General features: G+C 40.9%; 1 protein-coding gene across 1 annotated transcript in view; it reads right to left on the minus strand.

Annotated features, from left to right (window-relative positions):
• Positions 1-17,402, minus strand: part of p3h2 (prolyl 3-hydroxylase 2) — a 31,681-nt gene that overhangs the window by 1,058 nt on the left and 13,221 nt on the right. Inside the window, exons 2-14 of the mRNA XM_037248859.1 lie at positions 9,547-9,699; positions 8,471-8,660; positions 6,456-6,587; positions 4,477-4,604; positions 2,471-2,560; positions 2,119-2,159; positions 1,696-1,787; positions 1,493-1,620; positions 1,212-1,307; positions 965-1,115; positions 662-779; positions 453-528; positions 72-212 (exon numbers count right to left, since the gene is read on the minus strand). Coding sequence (XP_037104754.1) covers positions 72-212; positions 453-528; positions 662-779; positions 965-1,115; positions 1,212-1,307; positions 1,493-1,620; positions 1,696-1,787; positions 2,119-2,159; positions 2,471-2,560; positions 4,477-4,604; positions 6,456-6,587; positions 8,471-8,660; positions 9,547-9,699 — 1,536 coding nt within the window. The remainder of the gene's footprint in view (positions 1-71; positions 213-452; positions 529-661; positions 780-964; positions 1,116-1,211; positions 1,308-1,492; positions 1,621-1,695; positions 1,788-2,118; positions 2,160-2,470; positions 2,561-4,476; positions 4,605-6,455; positions 6,588-8,470; positions 8,661-9,546; positions 9,700-17,402) is intronic.

Consider the following 17,402-nt stretch of genomic DNA (forward strand, 5'->3'; position numbering starts at 1 on the left):
GAGATGTCAAATTCTTCAGCAGGACATGTACATACAAGGAAAAGAATTCCAAAAAAGAAAGATGTACATACCATTTCCCTGAAGTGCGGGTCCAAGGTGAACCACAGAGCCACAGCACACCTTCGCCCATTAGTGACGGCTTTGACGCCGTGCGGATTCTCCCCGCCGGAGGAGAACGCCACCATCCTGCCACACTTGGGCTTCACCGTTGCCTAAGAGAGGAGGCGCAACAAAACACTCAAAATTTTGGCCTTACATTGCAACATGAAATTAACAATTTTTGGGGGAAAACACAATACAATATTTATTAGTGATTTTGTTTTATTTTGGGTGTGTTGGGGAAAAAAAAAAAAGTAAAAAAAATTCCCACAATGTATTTCAATGGCTATTCTGGCTTTTTATAGGCGGGTATTATATCCCTGGATATTTTTGGAAAACGCAAATCAACTTACAGTAACTGTTTTGGCGTCCATCTGCGTAAAGATGAATTCGCCACCTTCAAAGTCTCCATTAAGGTATAGTAGTGCACTGAAAGAAACAGACAACGCTAGAGTCACACACACTGCTTTAATGGATGTCTTAGTCATGGTAACGTTTTAGTACCGGTACCAAAATACTTTATGCACTGAAGTGAGAATTTTATTGTGGTGACAAGACTAACCTGTAGTCCCTATGTGTGTACGCGGGGGGCTCTTTCCAGCATTCATTGGCCTCGGGGTCCAGCAGACAGTTGTCACCGTGGATGGGATGGCTCAGGTCATTCCTGAGGTCCTGCTGACCTGTCAAAATCCGACGCAAAAACATGTACAGCCTTTCCTCAGGTTTAAAAATGACAGTGACGAGACCCGAATGTTTTTTTCTACAACCCATTATAAGTAGCTCTGAACCAATTAGCATCTTTGTAAGCAGGCTTTTCTGGAGAGCAACCATTTTTACAATTTCTCATGTGTTCAAAACGACTCACCTTCAATGGCCGTGCGGCACACCAAGTGAGTGTAGGAAAAGTGCAGAGTGGAGTTGAGCTTGAAGTAGGATGCAACGATGTCTTTTACTCGCTCGCTGGAGTCGTAGAAGAGGCGGGCGCTATTCATGGGCACCCTGCCCTCGTGGCCATACTGAAAGAAGACACGCGGTAATGAGCACTCTCCAATGATGGCGAAGGCTGAATTTTAATTGGAAAATGAAAAAGTATTTCAGTGCTGTTTGTGTACCTGCAGGGTTTTGAGCACCGTGGCTCCTTCGAACTTCTCATTGGGGGTGTGAGGAGACTGCCTGCCGTTGTAGCCGTCGCCAGCCAGTGTGACCGTCTAAAAGACAGCAGAGTTACAACATCCATTTACATCTTGCTGCCCACATCATATAGTGAAATAGTTCATAAAAGTTTTGCTTGTGACCCAAACATCTGTGTGGAAATGGCAGGAAGACGGAACTAATTATCCATGGGGTCACCACTGGCCACCACATAGCTCCGCCCCTGTTCTTGAGTCCTTACCTGCGCCAGCTGTCGGAGCTCTGTGCATTCGTCCTCGGTTAAAACCTCATCCAGCAACACCCGCTGAGTCCCGTTCAAGTCGGCCGAGTTGTGCACAAGCTTCACACCGTCGTGCAACAACGACCCACCTGCACACAGCACCAAGCTGTTTTTGTCAATAGCTCATCACTCCAGGCTGGAAAATATGTGAAGAGAAATGTGACCTTCTTGAAGTTGCTGTGATGGGGCCACACTGACATTCTTCTTCTGTGCGATGTGAACATACTCCATCTCACCGTCCGTGCCAGAAGGAATACTGCACAAGAACCGCAAGTTCAATTTTATGTTGAATCACACATCAACATTTTTAATATTTTTTAACAAAATGTTAATATTTATAAAATGGATAAAAAAAAATTGTTTATTATAAAGCTATCATATGTATATACTATTATATTGTAATTTAAATATTTTTGTAATAAAAATATGTAAATAAATGTCTAATATGTAAATATAACAAGAAAATTAATCAATTAGTGGTTAAATATTTGTCACTATCATCCATTCAAGATTTTAGATTGTGCAGGTGTACCTAATATTGTGACCATAAGCAAGCATTATGTATTAAGGTGTCAACAAGTAAGTACCTGGTGGTGTCAGCTCTCCCACCCGAGCTTCTCCAGTAATTCTGCAATGACCAATAAGTGTTAATTATGAGAGGGATAAAATTAAAAAATACATTAAAATGACCAGCAGGTGTCGCCTTTCACTTAAAAAAAGCCAGAATTGCTGTTGATTGTGCCAGAAACCTACCAGCCTACTCTGAGTCAGTTCCAGCAGAGATAATACGTGCATGACTTCTAATGACACTCAGCAGACATCTTTGTGTATAAAAAAAGCCCTGCCCGTTCACATATATGTGCTCTTTGCATTTGAAGGCAACTTTGAACACCCAAAACAAATAATTAAGTTTTCTTTCATGCGTTTGATGTTGCATACCCCTTCGATAAAGTCCACTCCCATGGTTTGACTTCCAATCAGAAGAAGCTCCAGCTCTTGTTTGTGCCTCCTCAGGTACCTCGCAGCCTCCTGCGGACACACACATCAGTGATGTCATTATAGGGAACCTTTTTCTTATCAGCATCTATTTTATTCCTATTTTCTGACGGGAAGAAAGAAAGAAGAGCATCATGCTGCTTCCCCGGCTGCTGATGTTGACTTTTCATTCATGCGGATTGCGACAGGGTGGAGACTTAAAGGAGGAAGACTGTTTGCTTTTGCTCTTTACACACACATGCTGCACCAGTAGGGAAGCCGGCCGGCTGATACCATTTGTGAGATTCACAAATAAGTTTGGCGTATTTTCTCCTGGAGGAGAACTTTCTAAAACAACCATGGCAACTAGCATAAAAAAGGGCAACCAGAAGCTTTTTCTTTGAAGCTATTTTAAATTTTCATAGAAGTAGCTCCTTTATTTTGCCAGAGACGTCTGCGGGTTTGCCTCTTTAACTTTCCCCCTAATGGTAAAAGCCTGAAAGGCAGCATTATGTGAAAGGGAGGCAACTCAGGCCTGGCATCGACATCTCGAGCCTTGAAGGGGACCTCCCTGAGGCTAGAGAGGGGGTCTCTGGTTTTGGGACTTTGAGACTGGAAAGACTTTGCAGAATATAACAATAAAAGCCATGTACGCACTCATGCACGCACACTAATAGAAGCAGGCTTTCTAGGAAAAAGATATTGCATAATTTTGACTTAAAGGAGACGTAGTTTGACTTACTGAAGCAGCTCATCAGTTTTAAATCAGCAGTGGTGAAATGACTAAAAGCTGAATGTATATTATGCTTACATTTGGCCTCTAATTGTTGAGGGCATGGAATCGGATGCTTCTCCACTGAGAGCCAGAAATATGTTGTCTTAATTTCATTGATATACAAAAATGGCAAATTCTTCCAGCTGGAAGAAAAATCTACGGCACAAGTGAAAAACAAAATCTAAAAAGGAAACTACTGCCAGATGGTTAGTACAAACCCGGTCCAAGAAATACAACTAATGCACTCCTGACTGCTGTCATCTCCCTCGTCCTCATATCCACACTTTTCCTTTGAGGTCTGGCTCTCCACTGCTGAGGATCTTATTTCAATGCCCACACCCCAGATCAGATGGTCAGAACCATATTTAATCCAAAACCTGAAGCACTGCTCTGAGCCTTTAATTCAGTTCGGAAAGAAGCACACGGCTGAGCGCTTGTGTGCCAACATTTGTCTGTAGTTTGATTTGAAGAAAAACAGGAAGCATTTGCAGGTGTTTTGCTGTTAAGCTGTGTGGAAAACTGACTGGATGCCAGCTTCTGCCATATCATGTTGAAGCTAATCTAGCTTTTCCATATTTGTACCCCTACTTGTCAAATCTGAATTTATGACTAATGGGACAGTGCCTAACCAGCTCCAGCAGACGGCGCTGTTTGTTAATTGTGAAATTTAATAATAAACAATATCTAATACAAAGTAGTGATGCAATAAAAAAAAAAACTCCATGTCTGGCAGTAGTTAAAATATTTTTGGGGGAGCAATTTCCCAAGTGTGTGTCTGTATCACTTCCTATTCCTGCTGGCTCTCAGACCAAGGGCAGCCCCTTGTCTGTCATTAAAAAAGCCCAGTGGAATTCTGCCTAGCAACAAGTAGTCGTAAATGTGTGACAACCAGGAAAAAAAGGTCCAAGTAATTTTGCTGATCTACATTGCTAAAACTCAATGACTGTTTAAATAATCATTAATTATTATCATTTTCGTTATGCAGCACATTGTAGAGAAGATGAATTGGAATTTAATACAGTAGTCCATCTAAGTGGTTTGGATTATTATATATATATTTTTTTTAAATAAATCTTCAGTTGGTTACAGTGCATGCAGTTGTATTTCTTATGAAGTTAAAAAAAAACAACAGTTTATGACTGAATTGAACTGCGTAGGCACGAATCCATCAAACAATGACACAACAGAATCTGACCTCTCGTGGCGCACCGCTGTATCCCAGCAGCTCTGTGTAGAAGTCAACATTGTCCGTCATGAACTCCTCCCCCTCGTGGAATAAAAGGTACGTGAGTGCACACTGCAGCGCCTCTTCCACTTTTCCCACTGCAGAGACAGAAACAGCAAGAACAGTTTTGGAAAATTCTATGCTGGATCCCCCATTAATAGGAGAGGAAATCCATGTTGACTCCAGCTGATTGACATTTCCAAACCATCAGTGCTTGAGAGAGTGAACAAAAGGGCACTTGACCGCAGAGTCAAGTCACGCTGACTTTAGACCACAAAGACTTGCACCTTCTGCTCATCAGTGCGCTCACAATCACATTCTTTCCAAGCTTGTAAAGGCGCAAGGTTAACCAGAGGCTTCCTGTCTGGGCTGACACGGTGCATCTGCTGTTGTGCCTTCTCGCCTTAGTAACAGACGGGAGATATGAGATCAGTCGGTCAGAAAAACCTTGCAGAAGGTTTCACCGAGGGAATGAAAACACAAGAGGCTGCCGAGTGATGGCAAACATAGAGCCACTGTGGGGTGTTAAGCAAGCCACGGAGTTGTTGAGTGACTTTATTACTATAATGGAAAAGTAACTATTTGGCTTTTGCTTTGTTTTGCGTCTTCTTATTGCATTTTTTATGAGTAAGCATCTAATGCAGGGGTGTCAAACAAATTTTTTTCGCAGGCCGCAAGCTTCTTTCGCAGGGCCATTATGACTGTCAACTCAAATAAATGTATGAGCACCTCATATTATATACAGTAAAAGCTACAAAACAAATTGACAAATAACTTGTTTTCAAATCAGACGAGTAAAAACTGGTCAAATATTAAAAAAAAAAAAAGACAATTTGCAATTCTAGTGATGACACGAATTTGATGCACAATTTGTCTTCGCGGGCCACGTAAAATGATGTGGTGGGCCGTATCTGGCCCCCGGGCCTTGAGTTTGACACCTGTGATCTAATGTGATGTGTAGTGTCGCGTCCAAATTTAAAATAGTGTTACAAATTCATTAATAAGTACGTGGCAAGTCAACATTAACGTATTTGCTAATTGTGTCAACTGTGCTATGCCGCACTGGGTGTTCCAGGATGTTTTCTATTACACACCCCGTCATACTTGACATTTAAAATTTGGACCAGCTAAAAGCATGTTTAAGTTGTGACGCAAGTGGTGAAACACGATTTTGGTGGATCTGATCGAGGCACAGGCAAACAGATTCTGAGTTGGGCAGTTGTGCACAGATCTGCATAGACTCATGTCTACTTCCACCATGTGGACGTGTCTGTCGTGCGCTGAATTTAATGTTAATGAGAGGAGCCAATTTCATTAATCAAGAAACAAGCCAGCTGTGTTCATTCCCATAACGGCGCAAACGTCCATTTCCACCAGGATTAAAAGAAAGAATAAGAAAAAGTAAAAGAAATACAACTCCACCCACGCTTGGGCACAATTAGACAACGCTGAGTGCGAGACATTCGCTGGGCGTGATAATAAGCCTCTTGCTTAGTTATTAAGTAATTTGCCTTTATCCAAGTAATTAATAGGTTGGGCTTTAATAAACTAAGTGGTGCACGTAATGTACTTACAATTATAGATACAATTTGACTCTTGTGTGAGAGATTTCATTGCTTATGTGACTGAATGAGTTATAAAACAAAAAATATATATTTTAATTCATTACAGTGATTTTATTAAACCCTTTCAAACATTTCATAAACTCTATTTGATATTTTTAGAAGAGGTGAAACAAATTTACATAGGCCATTAAATTTGGCTCAGGGACATACTGCACATGTGGGAGGATAAAAAAAAAAATCTTGAAAGCATCTTTCTGGTGTACCCAAATTTAATAAGGTCAACCTTATTTTTGCACTGATGTCAGGTGTGGGCATCTTGGTTGTTTCGCAAGTTCAACAACAATAATAATTGCCTTATTGTATAGAGAAAGCTAAAGGACTCACTGTTGTAGTAGGCAAACTGGAGGTAGTCATAGTGCAGTGGCAAGTAGTTTTCCATAGGTGACAAGCGGCCCGGCCGGGTGGCGAGATCTCTGACGCACTCGTGCTCGCAGTTCAGTACCTGAGTGAAGTGGTCTGTAATAACAAAATAATTTGAATCAGTCTCGACAATGGAAAAAAAAAAACAGAAAACAAATGTCAACAGATATTATGGTGTTCTCATCACAGTTCCAAGTGACACTGCCGGGTGGTCCTTTGGTTAATTAAGTTCCCCCCACAGCTATTAACACTGCTGAGATCATCTATGTGATGTCAGCACATCTCATAAAGAAACACAAGCCCAAAATGATTAATTGCTTGTTTACATTTCACAATGGAAAACTGAGCTTGATACTCTGATAAACATAGAGTCATCACCCTCAATGAAATTGGCCAGGAGGCATTTGATATGTTTGAGGAGTGGGAGGTGAAGATAAAAAGCGCAAAACAGATACTAGCATGGGAATGAGACAACTTGGATGAAAGCCAGTTAGTCGGTCATGTAGCACATTTAGTGAAGGTAAACATAACCGGCCACAACTTGAGCTGCACTTTCATAAGATTCCTGTCTTGACAAAGAGAGTTACTGAGTGTGGTGATGACAAACTTGGTTCTTGACCTTTTTGGGAAGATAGCAACTATATCACTTCCTCAGGTTAAGACCTGAGAGGAAAAGCAGCGCAGCGGCCCGTTGCCTTCCGTGTTGTGAATGATCACTGACATCACCCCAACACTAATTTCCTCCCCTTTGTTGCGGTCTGTTCAGTCTCAGAAGCCGTGTCCAAAAAACGTGATTATTAAGAACCTCACTTTCTGAGTCACAACAACAAAAGAATTCTGTCTTTCTCAATATTTCGAGAGCAGATTGCACAATAATACAATCCAAAATCACACCATAAAATAAACATCGTCTTTTTCCAAGAGTGGAATTGAAAATAATCATCTGATTATAAGTCAAACAAAGCCTATCCAACATTAATTAGCGGTTGTTTAGGGCCTCACATATTCAAAACAAGAAACGCTCGCCAGTGATTAAGCAGGCGCTACTGCACACAAGCCACCAACTTTTCCACTGCTTGCTCTCAACACAAACAACACGCAGTGACTTTTTGCTCTGATTATATTTATTACAAGCAGCGTGTTTTGATAGCTCTCAAACTGTAGCTGCATTGTATGCAGGAGTGTTTTACACTGTCAACTAAAACGGCCGAGAAATTGAGAGAATCATACATAGGCAAACTCAAAAGAAAGATGCTTAGCCTTTTAACAAAATGTGACGGATCTCATTCGAATGTGCTTTAGTGCTGTGCCCTTGAAGTGTATATTTTCTAATTCAATATTATTCCAAAATTTGAAATGTAATTTTCATTATGCAAATAGAGTGCGGTGTGCAGAGCACTGAGATCACATTACTGTCTTTCACCCTTTGACTCGACGCCAAATGACATCCAGAGCCAAGCCACTGCCAGGCAGATTTGATCACCCAGTGAGCACAAAGAGCGTTGTTTGGCCTCGTCTGAGCCTCCCGGGTCTCTTTCAGCACGACATAGCCTAGCTCAGGCTTAGGGCCAAACAGAACAGTCACGATAGGTTGATAAAAAAAAAAAAAAAAACATGCTTTCAGTTCCAACTCAAGTTTTACTGCTTTCATGGTAGATAAAGATTCATCGCTTTGGAAACTGCTGTCTAAGGGACAAACAAATTTATAAAACCACTATTGTAAACACAATTTGTCTTCAAAGATGACATCCGGCCATTGACGTTGCAGGATGTCATAAAAGGAAAACACTTTTCAATTTCATATACAGTGGACATCCGGAATGGTTCAGTAGATGAAGATGTGCATGTGTACCATTTAAAAGGGATATCAGTTTCTATATATTATTTATTAAGACAGAAATAGTGACAATAAAACAATCTATGGCCAAAATTTAATTTGAAAAGTTTGAAATAAGTGCTGTGCAGGTGTTGGTGGCTACCTGAAATAACTTCATAGAGGCTGTAAGGGTAATCAAGGTGACCGTGACCCTCAAATTCATGTGGCCCCTGACACAAGGCTCGGCAATCCATGTCGGCTTTGTAGTACTCCACTAGAGCCTCCTCGAAGAGACGGCTGGCCTCCGCGTAGTCGCCTTGTTCGTACAAGTTCATAGCTCCATTAAAGGATTGCTGCAATGAAAGAAAACAGAAAAACTGTACGTAATCAAAACACTTTTACCCATTTTAAATGATCAGAAACAGAGTTTTGGGGGGAAGTAAGCCAAAGCAGACAAGCACTGTTTTAAAATAATAATGTAGCATGTAATGGCTTAGAGAAGATCTGTTTACACTGGCAAGGTGAGTTGGAGAGTAAAAGCAATCGAAACCAGTTTGAATGACAGATTTGAGTAGCTGGTAGCTGAGGTAGAACATATGACAAGAAACAAAAACCAGTGGTGGAAGAGAGGCTAAAAGGTTCTCAGTGGAGCAATGCAATAAGTGTGCATAACTTAACCACAAACGGCAATAAAGGAGTTTCCAGTCATTGAACGGCCAGTAACATAAAGAGCCTTTCATACCTCCACCTACTTTTCTCTTTATGTGAAGCATGAAGAAGAAAAACAATGATCAGGAATCACGGTGACAGCTAGCCAAGTGCTTCAGTAAGTGAAATTAGCCAATATGTGCAGCCACAAACCAAATACATGTAGCGACGTGCTTTTCCACTGCACTCACTTTAGAGTGTTCCATTTTCCATAACAAAGGGTTTCTAATTGCCTATAGATGCCACAAAATGGTGGCAAAGGACTACTTTTGTCCAAATGAAGCTACTCAACTTACTTCAACAGTTCCTTGGCACGAAGATACTACAACATGGCGCCAAAGCACTATTGTTATTTCATTTGCTTAAGCGCACACACGAAAGAAAATCTGAAGAGTCAAATTTGCAAATGCTGAACTGGAAATATTCGGGGATCACTATACTCATCATAAAGGGGTCTTTGTTTACGATAGATACTCCCCGACGAATAATGATTGGAGGGGAAAAAAATGATCAAACTATCTTCTCCATTACCTGGTGAGGCCGAGCTTCACGGTCAACAAAGTGTTCTTTTTTGACCCCCTGACGATCTTTGTACTGCTCCAGGTTCTGACTCATCTCCACATGTTCTGGATTGGCCTGGAAGTAGGTATGGGCTGCAGCCGCTGCATGGTCAGGCTGCTTCAGCTAGAGGAAAACAGAAAACAGTTTGTCATTCCATGAAAAAGTATGTTGTCATTGAGCAGCACCTTTTTTTTTTTTTTTTTAAACTCTAAAGAGAAACAGACATGGCGACCATCTCTGCTACAAACACAAACATTTTTCTTGGCACCTGTTTTGGTCCCTCGCTGAAAAAAAATGGTACGATGTATTTTTTCCGCCACATTGCAATTGTGAAACAGGCCTACACTTAAATTTTTATGGCAGCACAAAACATCTGCTCCCAGCAGAGAGTAAATCTGTGACACCCAGTCTGATCCGAATAGATTTATTAGAACATCAGGGGATCTTTCATCTCTTAAGAATTTAAACAATGTACATTTATCTAATGCCAAGCTTGAAGTTATATTAGTCATGGGGACCAGATTTAGACCCCAAAAATGTCAACAAATAAAAATCAATGGAACCTGATTTTAAACACGTTGAACCACTTCAAATTATTGACAAACAAGAAAAACTTTGACCTAATTAATTTTTTTAATCATGTTAAAACATTAGATTCTGTCATCATATATAAGATTACACATGGACAGAAGCAGACATGATTGAGCACACTAACAGTTTGGCTCCATTGCAGAGACACCTAATTCCATCTGTTTAAATCCTTCCAAGTTGATGACAGGTGCAAACCTAAAACAGATTGACCGTTTTCTCATCGGCTCATCTGACAGCTGAGCTTGAATCCAAATAACAGGATGGTTCAAAACTACATTGGTAAGAAATCCACAGGAGTCTAATAGTTTTCTGTACAAAAGTAAAAGGCCTTTGTAATTTATGTGGAGTGACAGTTGAGTAAAGTACTTAACATTCTCCCCCCAGACACTCAAGCTCTTATTGATGACTGTGGGAAATAAAACCTCGGTTGGATATGCTCGGCCTTGAAAGGCTTAAGACTAAGATGGGGTCAGCTGCATTCCCGGCCTTAAGGGAGCTTCCATCAAAGGTGCGGGACAAACAGATAAGATGGCCTCCCCCTCGCAGTCTTTAAAGCTCAAGAAAACAGCCTTTGCTGTGTTGCTGCAAGCCTGATGACTCCATAACCCGACACCACTATCTAGTCATCTGTTTACATGTTTTGCGCAGAGCCCTGGAGATAAAACAGAGATAGTTTCCCTACATGTGATGAAGACACAAGTGAGGAGGTTACTCACCTCCTCTTCCTAAACTCCTCAAAGACCACCTGGCTTAAGGCTAAGGACCAATTCTCAAATCTGATATTGGAGCTTACTTTTGGGCAGAAATTATGTTTGGAATGCATGGTATTCAAGAGACAGTGATTCTGGAGGCTTATGGTGCTAGACTGGAGATTTGGTTTGGCTATTTGTTTGTGGTTGTAGAACGGAATGTCACATCGTCACAAGAACAGTTATAAAAGTACCAGATCCTTCAAACTGGAAAATCATTTTTATGTTACGAAGGATTCCTCTAATAAATGAAAACAAAACTTTGAGCATACTTTTTTTCCTTTACCTACATTTGAAAGGAGTACCAAGAGGTTCCACTCAGTAAGTTAGTCCTCAGTTTGCTCCCCTCCATAAAGGTCAACCTGTGCCAGAAGTGCCGGACCGCCCTGCATCAAATGATAAACAAACTCTTGATGTGGGATAAGTGTTCTGCCAAACTCCACGGTGCTCCCGCTTAACTCAGAGCTATACAAACACATCTGGACTAACATCAATGACCTGATGATCACATTGCAACCAAAACCATGAATGCAAAATTCAGAATCTGTTAGATCAAGAGTTCAGAACTTGTACAGGCCAATCAAATGCCACCAGCATAACTTTTATATGTGATGCAACACATCAGAATGAGATGTGAAGATTAAAGGATATCACATTTTGTCCTGAACAGTATCTCAGACATTCTGGGACAGGTCTAAACACATTTGCATATTCCTGGCACAGCGCTTGTCTGCTTAACGCCAAGAAGTCATTACTCGCAGGCCTACAGCCGGTTCATATATTAACAACTCATGATGATTATTCTTCTTATAAAAATTCCAATATCTTGACTGTCAGGCAGGTGCTGTGGTATCAATGCAACTGTAACTAAGTGGGGATTAGCCCAAGGTGGATTCAACAGGGATTGACGCCAGCTTCTACCCTGATCCTGAAAAAGATAAGCGATACAGAAAATGCAAGCAATGCCTGTGCTTTTGCTGGAAGGGAATAATCTACAAGCCAATCAAATGCCACCAGCATAACTTTTAGATTCAAATCAAACATTTTAAGCAGAACTCAAACCTGAGGCCCGGGGGCCAGATCTTTTTTTGTACTGGATTATGTTGTGTGTATGTGATGAGTGGCCCATCCATTTCTATTTAAGTCATTATTGGCCCCATGAGGGAAATCATAACTACAATTTTCCGGCAACAAAAATGAATTTGACACTCCTGGTCTACAATCCTATGGAAATATTACATGCAATGTAGCAGAAAACATCTGTGAGCTAGGCTCATGACGGTTTATAAGGCCAGAGAGGAGATTGATTCAGCCTTTGAGGAATGTTCTACCCAAGAATCTTCACATTGCAGCAGCGAACCTGCTTATTAGTGCAGTTTCAGACACCCGTTTTTGAAAACATTGTTAGACAGAAGCATTTAGGGGATAAAAACAAATTGTTTAGACCATTACTCTGGTAGCAAAACTAAATATTTACTGAGAGCTTAGCATGCAACTTTTGCTCCCAAGTAGCAGGATGCCATTGTAAACAAACACTTAAACCAATTTATAAACAGACAAAATACAGCTAGTAAATCCCAACCAATCAGCAGCTGAACAAAACATTTGGAGCTACTTGGGTTGTTATAAAGGGAAAAATATTTGCTCTTTTATAAGCGATTTCATGCAGCTATACTCCATCCATCCATTTTCTGTACCGCTTAGTCCCCACGGGGGTCGCGGGCGTACTGGAGCCTATCCCAGCCGTCATCGGGCAGTAGGCGGGGGACACCCTGAACCGGTTGCCAGCCAATCGCAGGGCACACAGAGACAAACAACCATACGCACTCGCACTCACACCTAGGGACAATTTGGAGTGCTCAATCGGCCTACCAAGCATGTTTTTGGGATGTGGGAGGAAACCGGAGTGCCCGGAGAAAACCCACGCGGGCCCGGGGAGAACATGCAAACTCCACACAGGGAGGGCCGGAGGTGGAATCGAACCCACACCCTGCCAACTGTGAGGCGGACGTGCTACCCAGTGCGCCACCGAGCCGTGCAGCTATACTAATATTTGCTAATCTGATAGGGCCTGGATGAGGAGAAATTGTCACCGGGTGCTAGTGTATGGCTGGAGGCTGAACTTTGACTGTACATGTATTTGAAGTTCACACATTCCAACTTTTATAGACAACAGGAGGTGAAATTTATGATCAGAAAGTGAAAGAGGGGGTGGAGATTTTTTTAATTTTGTTTTAACTGATAATTACAGGATATGGTACAATATTAAAGTAGCTTCTTGTACCAGAAGGCAAAAAAAAAAAAGCAAAGTAGATTGAATCGAATGTTCTGGTTGTCCTTGAAGATATTTCACATCTCATCCGAGAAGGCTTTATCAATTCGTGCAACAAGGCGTGGAAAACCAAACGATTGAAGTTGCAGGTTGGAGGCACACCCCAAACCACAAATTGTATGGGTGTAAACTTTTTCATCACTCTGATTATTAGCATTATCAATTATCTTGTTCAAACCTTTATGTCTATTGTTATGCCAGGAAAACATTTTTAGTTCTACAGAGAAAATAAACTTTTCTTTCTTCATCTACCAGGTCTAACAATTTTTAACCTATTTTATTTGGGTCAAGTCCGACAGGCATTAGTTCTCAAAGTAAAAAATACTTTAGCCACAACTTGAATGATATTGCACACCTGTATGAAACTCAATATTAGAATGGAGACTTTGTTTGGTTTCTACCACTGAGGCCCATTTTGTCTGGTGACTGAGATCTGGGTTTTTTTTTTTTTAAATGAAAAGACACGTAAATGTTTGACATCATTAACTCAGGTTTCATGTGGTTTAATGTTGAAGGGCAGTACAGTAGCAGCTATGCTTGGCACAAATACTTAGCAGCGGTATGTGGTATGAAGGTCATACGAAAGGACCGTTTGTCTAAATGGCTGCTGAATGCTTCACTGTCTCACATTTTGAATGCACACAATGAGCACTTTAGCCCTTCCTTCAAGAATGGAAAATAAAAAGCACATTTGAACTGCTTTCATGCATGCTTTCTTTACTAACATCTCTTCGCTTTACTCCAATTATGTAGACATCTCCTCTAATCTCAGGCTAAACACGCCGGTTATTTTTCTTCTACTGCTATATCAACTTGAACATATGTCTTCCATCCACGTGAGTAAACAGATTCTATGCACATGGGGTGGGGGAAAATAATAAACCTGTTGGTGATGTCATGGGTGAACGCAGCCCACGTGTCCTCCCATCACACCGCCTTTTCCTCTAATCTGTCCATTACCACTGACAGCTCCGCACAGTGGCCTCTTTCTGTACGTCTTGTCCCCACCCTGGACCACAGTGTTCCTCCTATAAGGTCATGCCTAAGGAATTTCTGGAAAAGGCCTCACCACTGCCGCCGCCACCAGAAAGCCTCTTTCATGAGCTCGGGAAGACACACGAGGCCATGGCGGGCCCACGCTCCTTCCATCAGTGGGTTCAATCGTTTAGCCTTCCTTTGAATCCCTGGCTGGAAGACAAGCCTACGAGCTGTCCAATGAATTATGTGTCAGACAACAGACGCAAGAACGTCTGGCTTTTATTAAGGGGGAAAAAAAAAATGAAAAGCATGCTCTATATATTGAGATTGAACTTATTGGTGGATACAAAACAAACCGGAGGGACTTTATAAATGAATTTAGATGGTAATTAGTCACCATTAGCCAAACACGAATGAACAATCCGTCCTAATAGTATAGCCGAAGAGCCTTCATGACTCACTGTCCATGAAAAGATGATAATGATGATGATGATGGATGAGGTGATGATTCACTCTTAACTTCTAAACGAGCTTCTACACAAAGACACCAAAAGCACCCGCCTGATTGTAATAACAAAACTATAAAAATACACAGTAGCCAACCTTAAAAGTAAGAAACTAATCAAAGGAAATAAAATGTGTTTTTCAAACCATAACCAAAATACATTTGAAATACTTTACAACTATATGATTATATTTTTTAGTGAGAAGCTTCTGCTCCAGTGTACAAAGCAAAGACTATAAATCAAAGCTTGGACGCATTTGGTAAGAACTTAAGAACCCTGACCTCAACCACGTTAAACAATTTCAAGATGGGCTATGACAGTGTGAGCCAGGACATCTGACAAATGTTCGGGATAAATGGACAAAAGTCTCCCACAGGGTCAAGTCTTTTCCAAGACCAGTTTGAAGCGGTCAGTAGAAAAAAATGTGTCAATACTTTTGTTCGTGTAATATACTTGAACATGATCCCAAATATTACTTCACAACCATTCTGAGCCAATCTGCGTCAAGCCTCTTTAAATAAGGCGATTGTTTCAGCCATGTCTGCCTTGTCGCTGACATCATTTGGTGGAGGGGGAAATGGCCGCTTCCTTTCCATCTCCAGTGACAGCTCATTTCAACAGCGAGGGAGTTCTCACTCTGGGAGAAAATGTTACTCTTTCCCAAAGCAAACTGACACCACATCAGCTACTGTAGCCCTAGTCAAGCATCAGAGTCTTAACCATGTCTGATTGAGCTTCCTGGCCAGGTTGCGAACCTTAAAGGGCAGCTTTGTGTTGGAAACCTCAAAAAGGTGTGTGAATGTTTAAAGAAATGCAGACAGGGTGGAAAATAGGCCATAATGTCTTCCACCCCCCTCCAACCCTTCTCACATTCTCTCCTAGAAAATTGTAACGCACACTCTTTTTCTCCAAAGTACTAAAAACAGAATCGGTTAGCCCGGCGTCTTATTTTCACGTGACTATTTGCTGGTCTACAACTGTTTCCTTTCGCATAAAGATGTCTGTTCCTGGACTGGAAATGAAAATAGTACGACACACACAGTTGTGTTTAGTCTTTCTCACCTTGAATGTGTTTGTCAAAGGTCTATACTGGAGCCCACGCATGAAAACCCGCAAATATTTGCAAACAGGAACTTCTATTGAGCTAAACATAAAGAAAAGTTTGACATTTGGAGTAATTCACATTTTTTCCACCCTTTGCTCAAACTAAATAAATATTATGGTTTTGTCGGAGGTAAGACATTATATGGTATGTCTCAAACTGTCTACAGAAGACAAGGAAAAAGGCATAAAGGCTTACGTCAGGAAACTAAGGCACTTGGTTTTTTTTTTCCACCAAAAAGCACCAGAGACAATGAACACTGGGCTCCCAGATCGAGGTCACAAGTCTCACATGAGTGAGGACTTACTAAGCCTATCCCCAAGCCACACCAGCACGATAGTGTGTCAATGTTCATTCTTAAGTCGACAAATGCACGCAACAAGGAGCAAAAACGACACTGCCAATGTGTGTGGGGGGGTCAGTCAATGTGCAGACAATGCCAGCATTCATACAGTTACAGCTCTCACCCACTGCGGCCCCCACGCCCCAAACACAAATAGAAATGCAACATTGTTGTGGCTGATGTCAGATGCTAAATTAGCGAGCTAGCTAGGGAAGAAGTCAGACATTAGTTGAGAAGTGGAGATCTTGCAGTTTCTTATAAAAGTACTTTGCATACGTTGATCTCCTGTATGAACTCTGGTGAGTTTGTTTTATTTAAAGCAAATGAGTGGAGCCGCTTTCATTGGGCAGGAAATAAGTTGGATGTGTTCACACCCACAACGGCGGAAGCGCCTATTTCTAGTAGTGCTTGTCTGTGAAGATACTAATTGAAAGAAAATTCCACCCATGATCACATTTAGACTCATTTACATTGGACACAAAATAGTGTTTTTCCATCTACTCAAACCTTTGATGCTCAGACAAAAAAAAATACATATACAGTATCTGTTATTTTGTATTATGATGATGATGATTATTATTATTATTATGTTTCTTGTCTTTTTGTAATCCCTCACAACTATTAAAGCAATCTACAAAATGCATGTTGCTTATTTTTCATTATTTTTTAATTTGCTCCTCAGACTGCAGGAGATGATAGGATCAGTCCACCAGTAAATTTGATTATTTTTCTTATTTCCTTGTAATTTCAGAGTAAATCCATCATTGTTTTAAGATTGACCTCCACATTCACTGACTTAACTTTAAATAATATTGTGCCATTAATTCAGAAAACAATGTTAGAGTATTTTTTTGTACAAACAGAGAAGAGTTTAGGGTCTTGGGTTTAGAAATTGTTATTAATGTGGACAGTCAAAAAGGAAGGCACGTCATGTTCAAGCATAGCTTGTTTGGATGCAACATTAAAAAAAAAAACCTGATTTAAAGAGTTGAACACTTCAGTCATAATCATATTTGGGAGTATTCTGTGCCGTCATGCTGTCAAGGGGGAGGTTGAGATGTCTCGGGTTTTACACAAACTCAGGGAGTTTCGAGTTTGGGGTCATAAAGTAACATGCTTTGCAGCTGGCGTGAGAGTGAGTGGATATAAATCTATAGAAACGCACATACTAATGTGAGGTGAGCCGTTTCTCGCAAAGAGGTTAATTACTGCGTGGGAAATAGTC

The sequence above is a fragment of the Syngnathus acus genome, chromosome 4 (assembly GCF_901709675.1).
Source record: "Syngnathus acus chromosome 4, fSynAcu1.2, whole genome shotgun sequence".
Classification (NCBI taxonomy): Eukaryota; Metazoa; Chordata; class Actinopteri; order Syngnathiformes; family Syngnathidae; genus Syngnathus; species Syngnathus acus.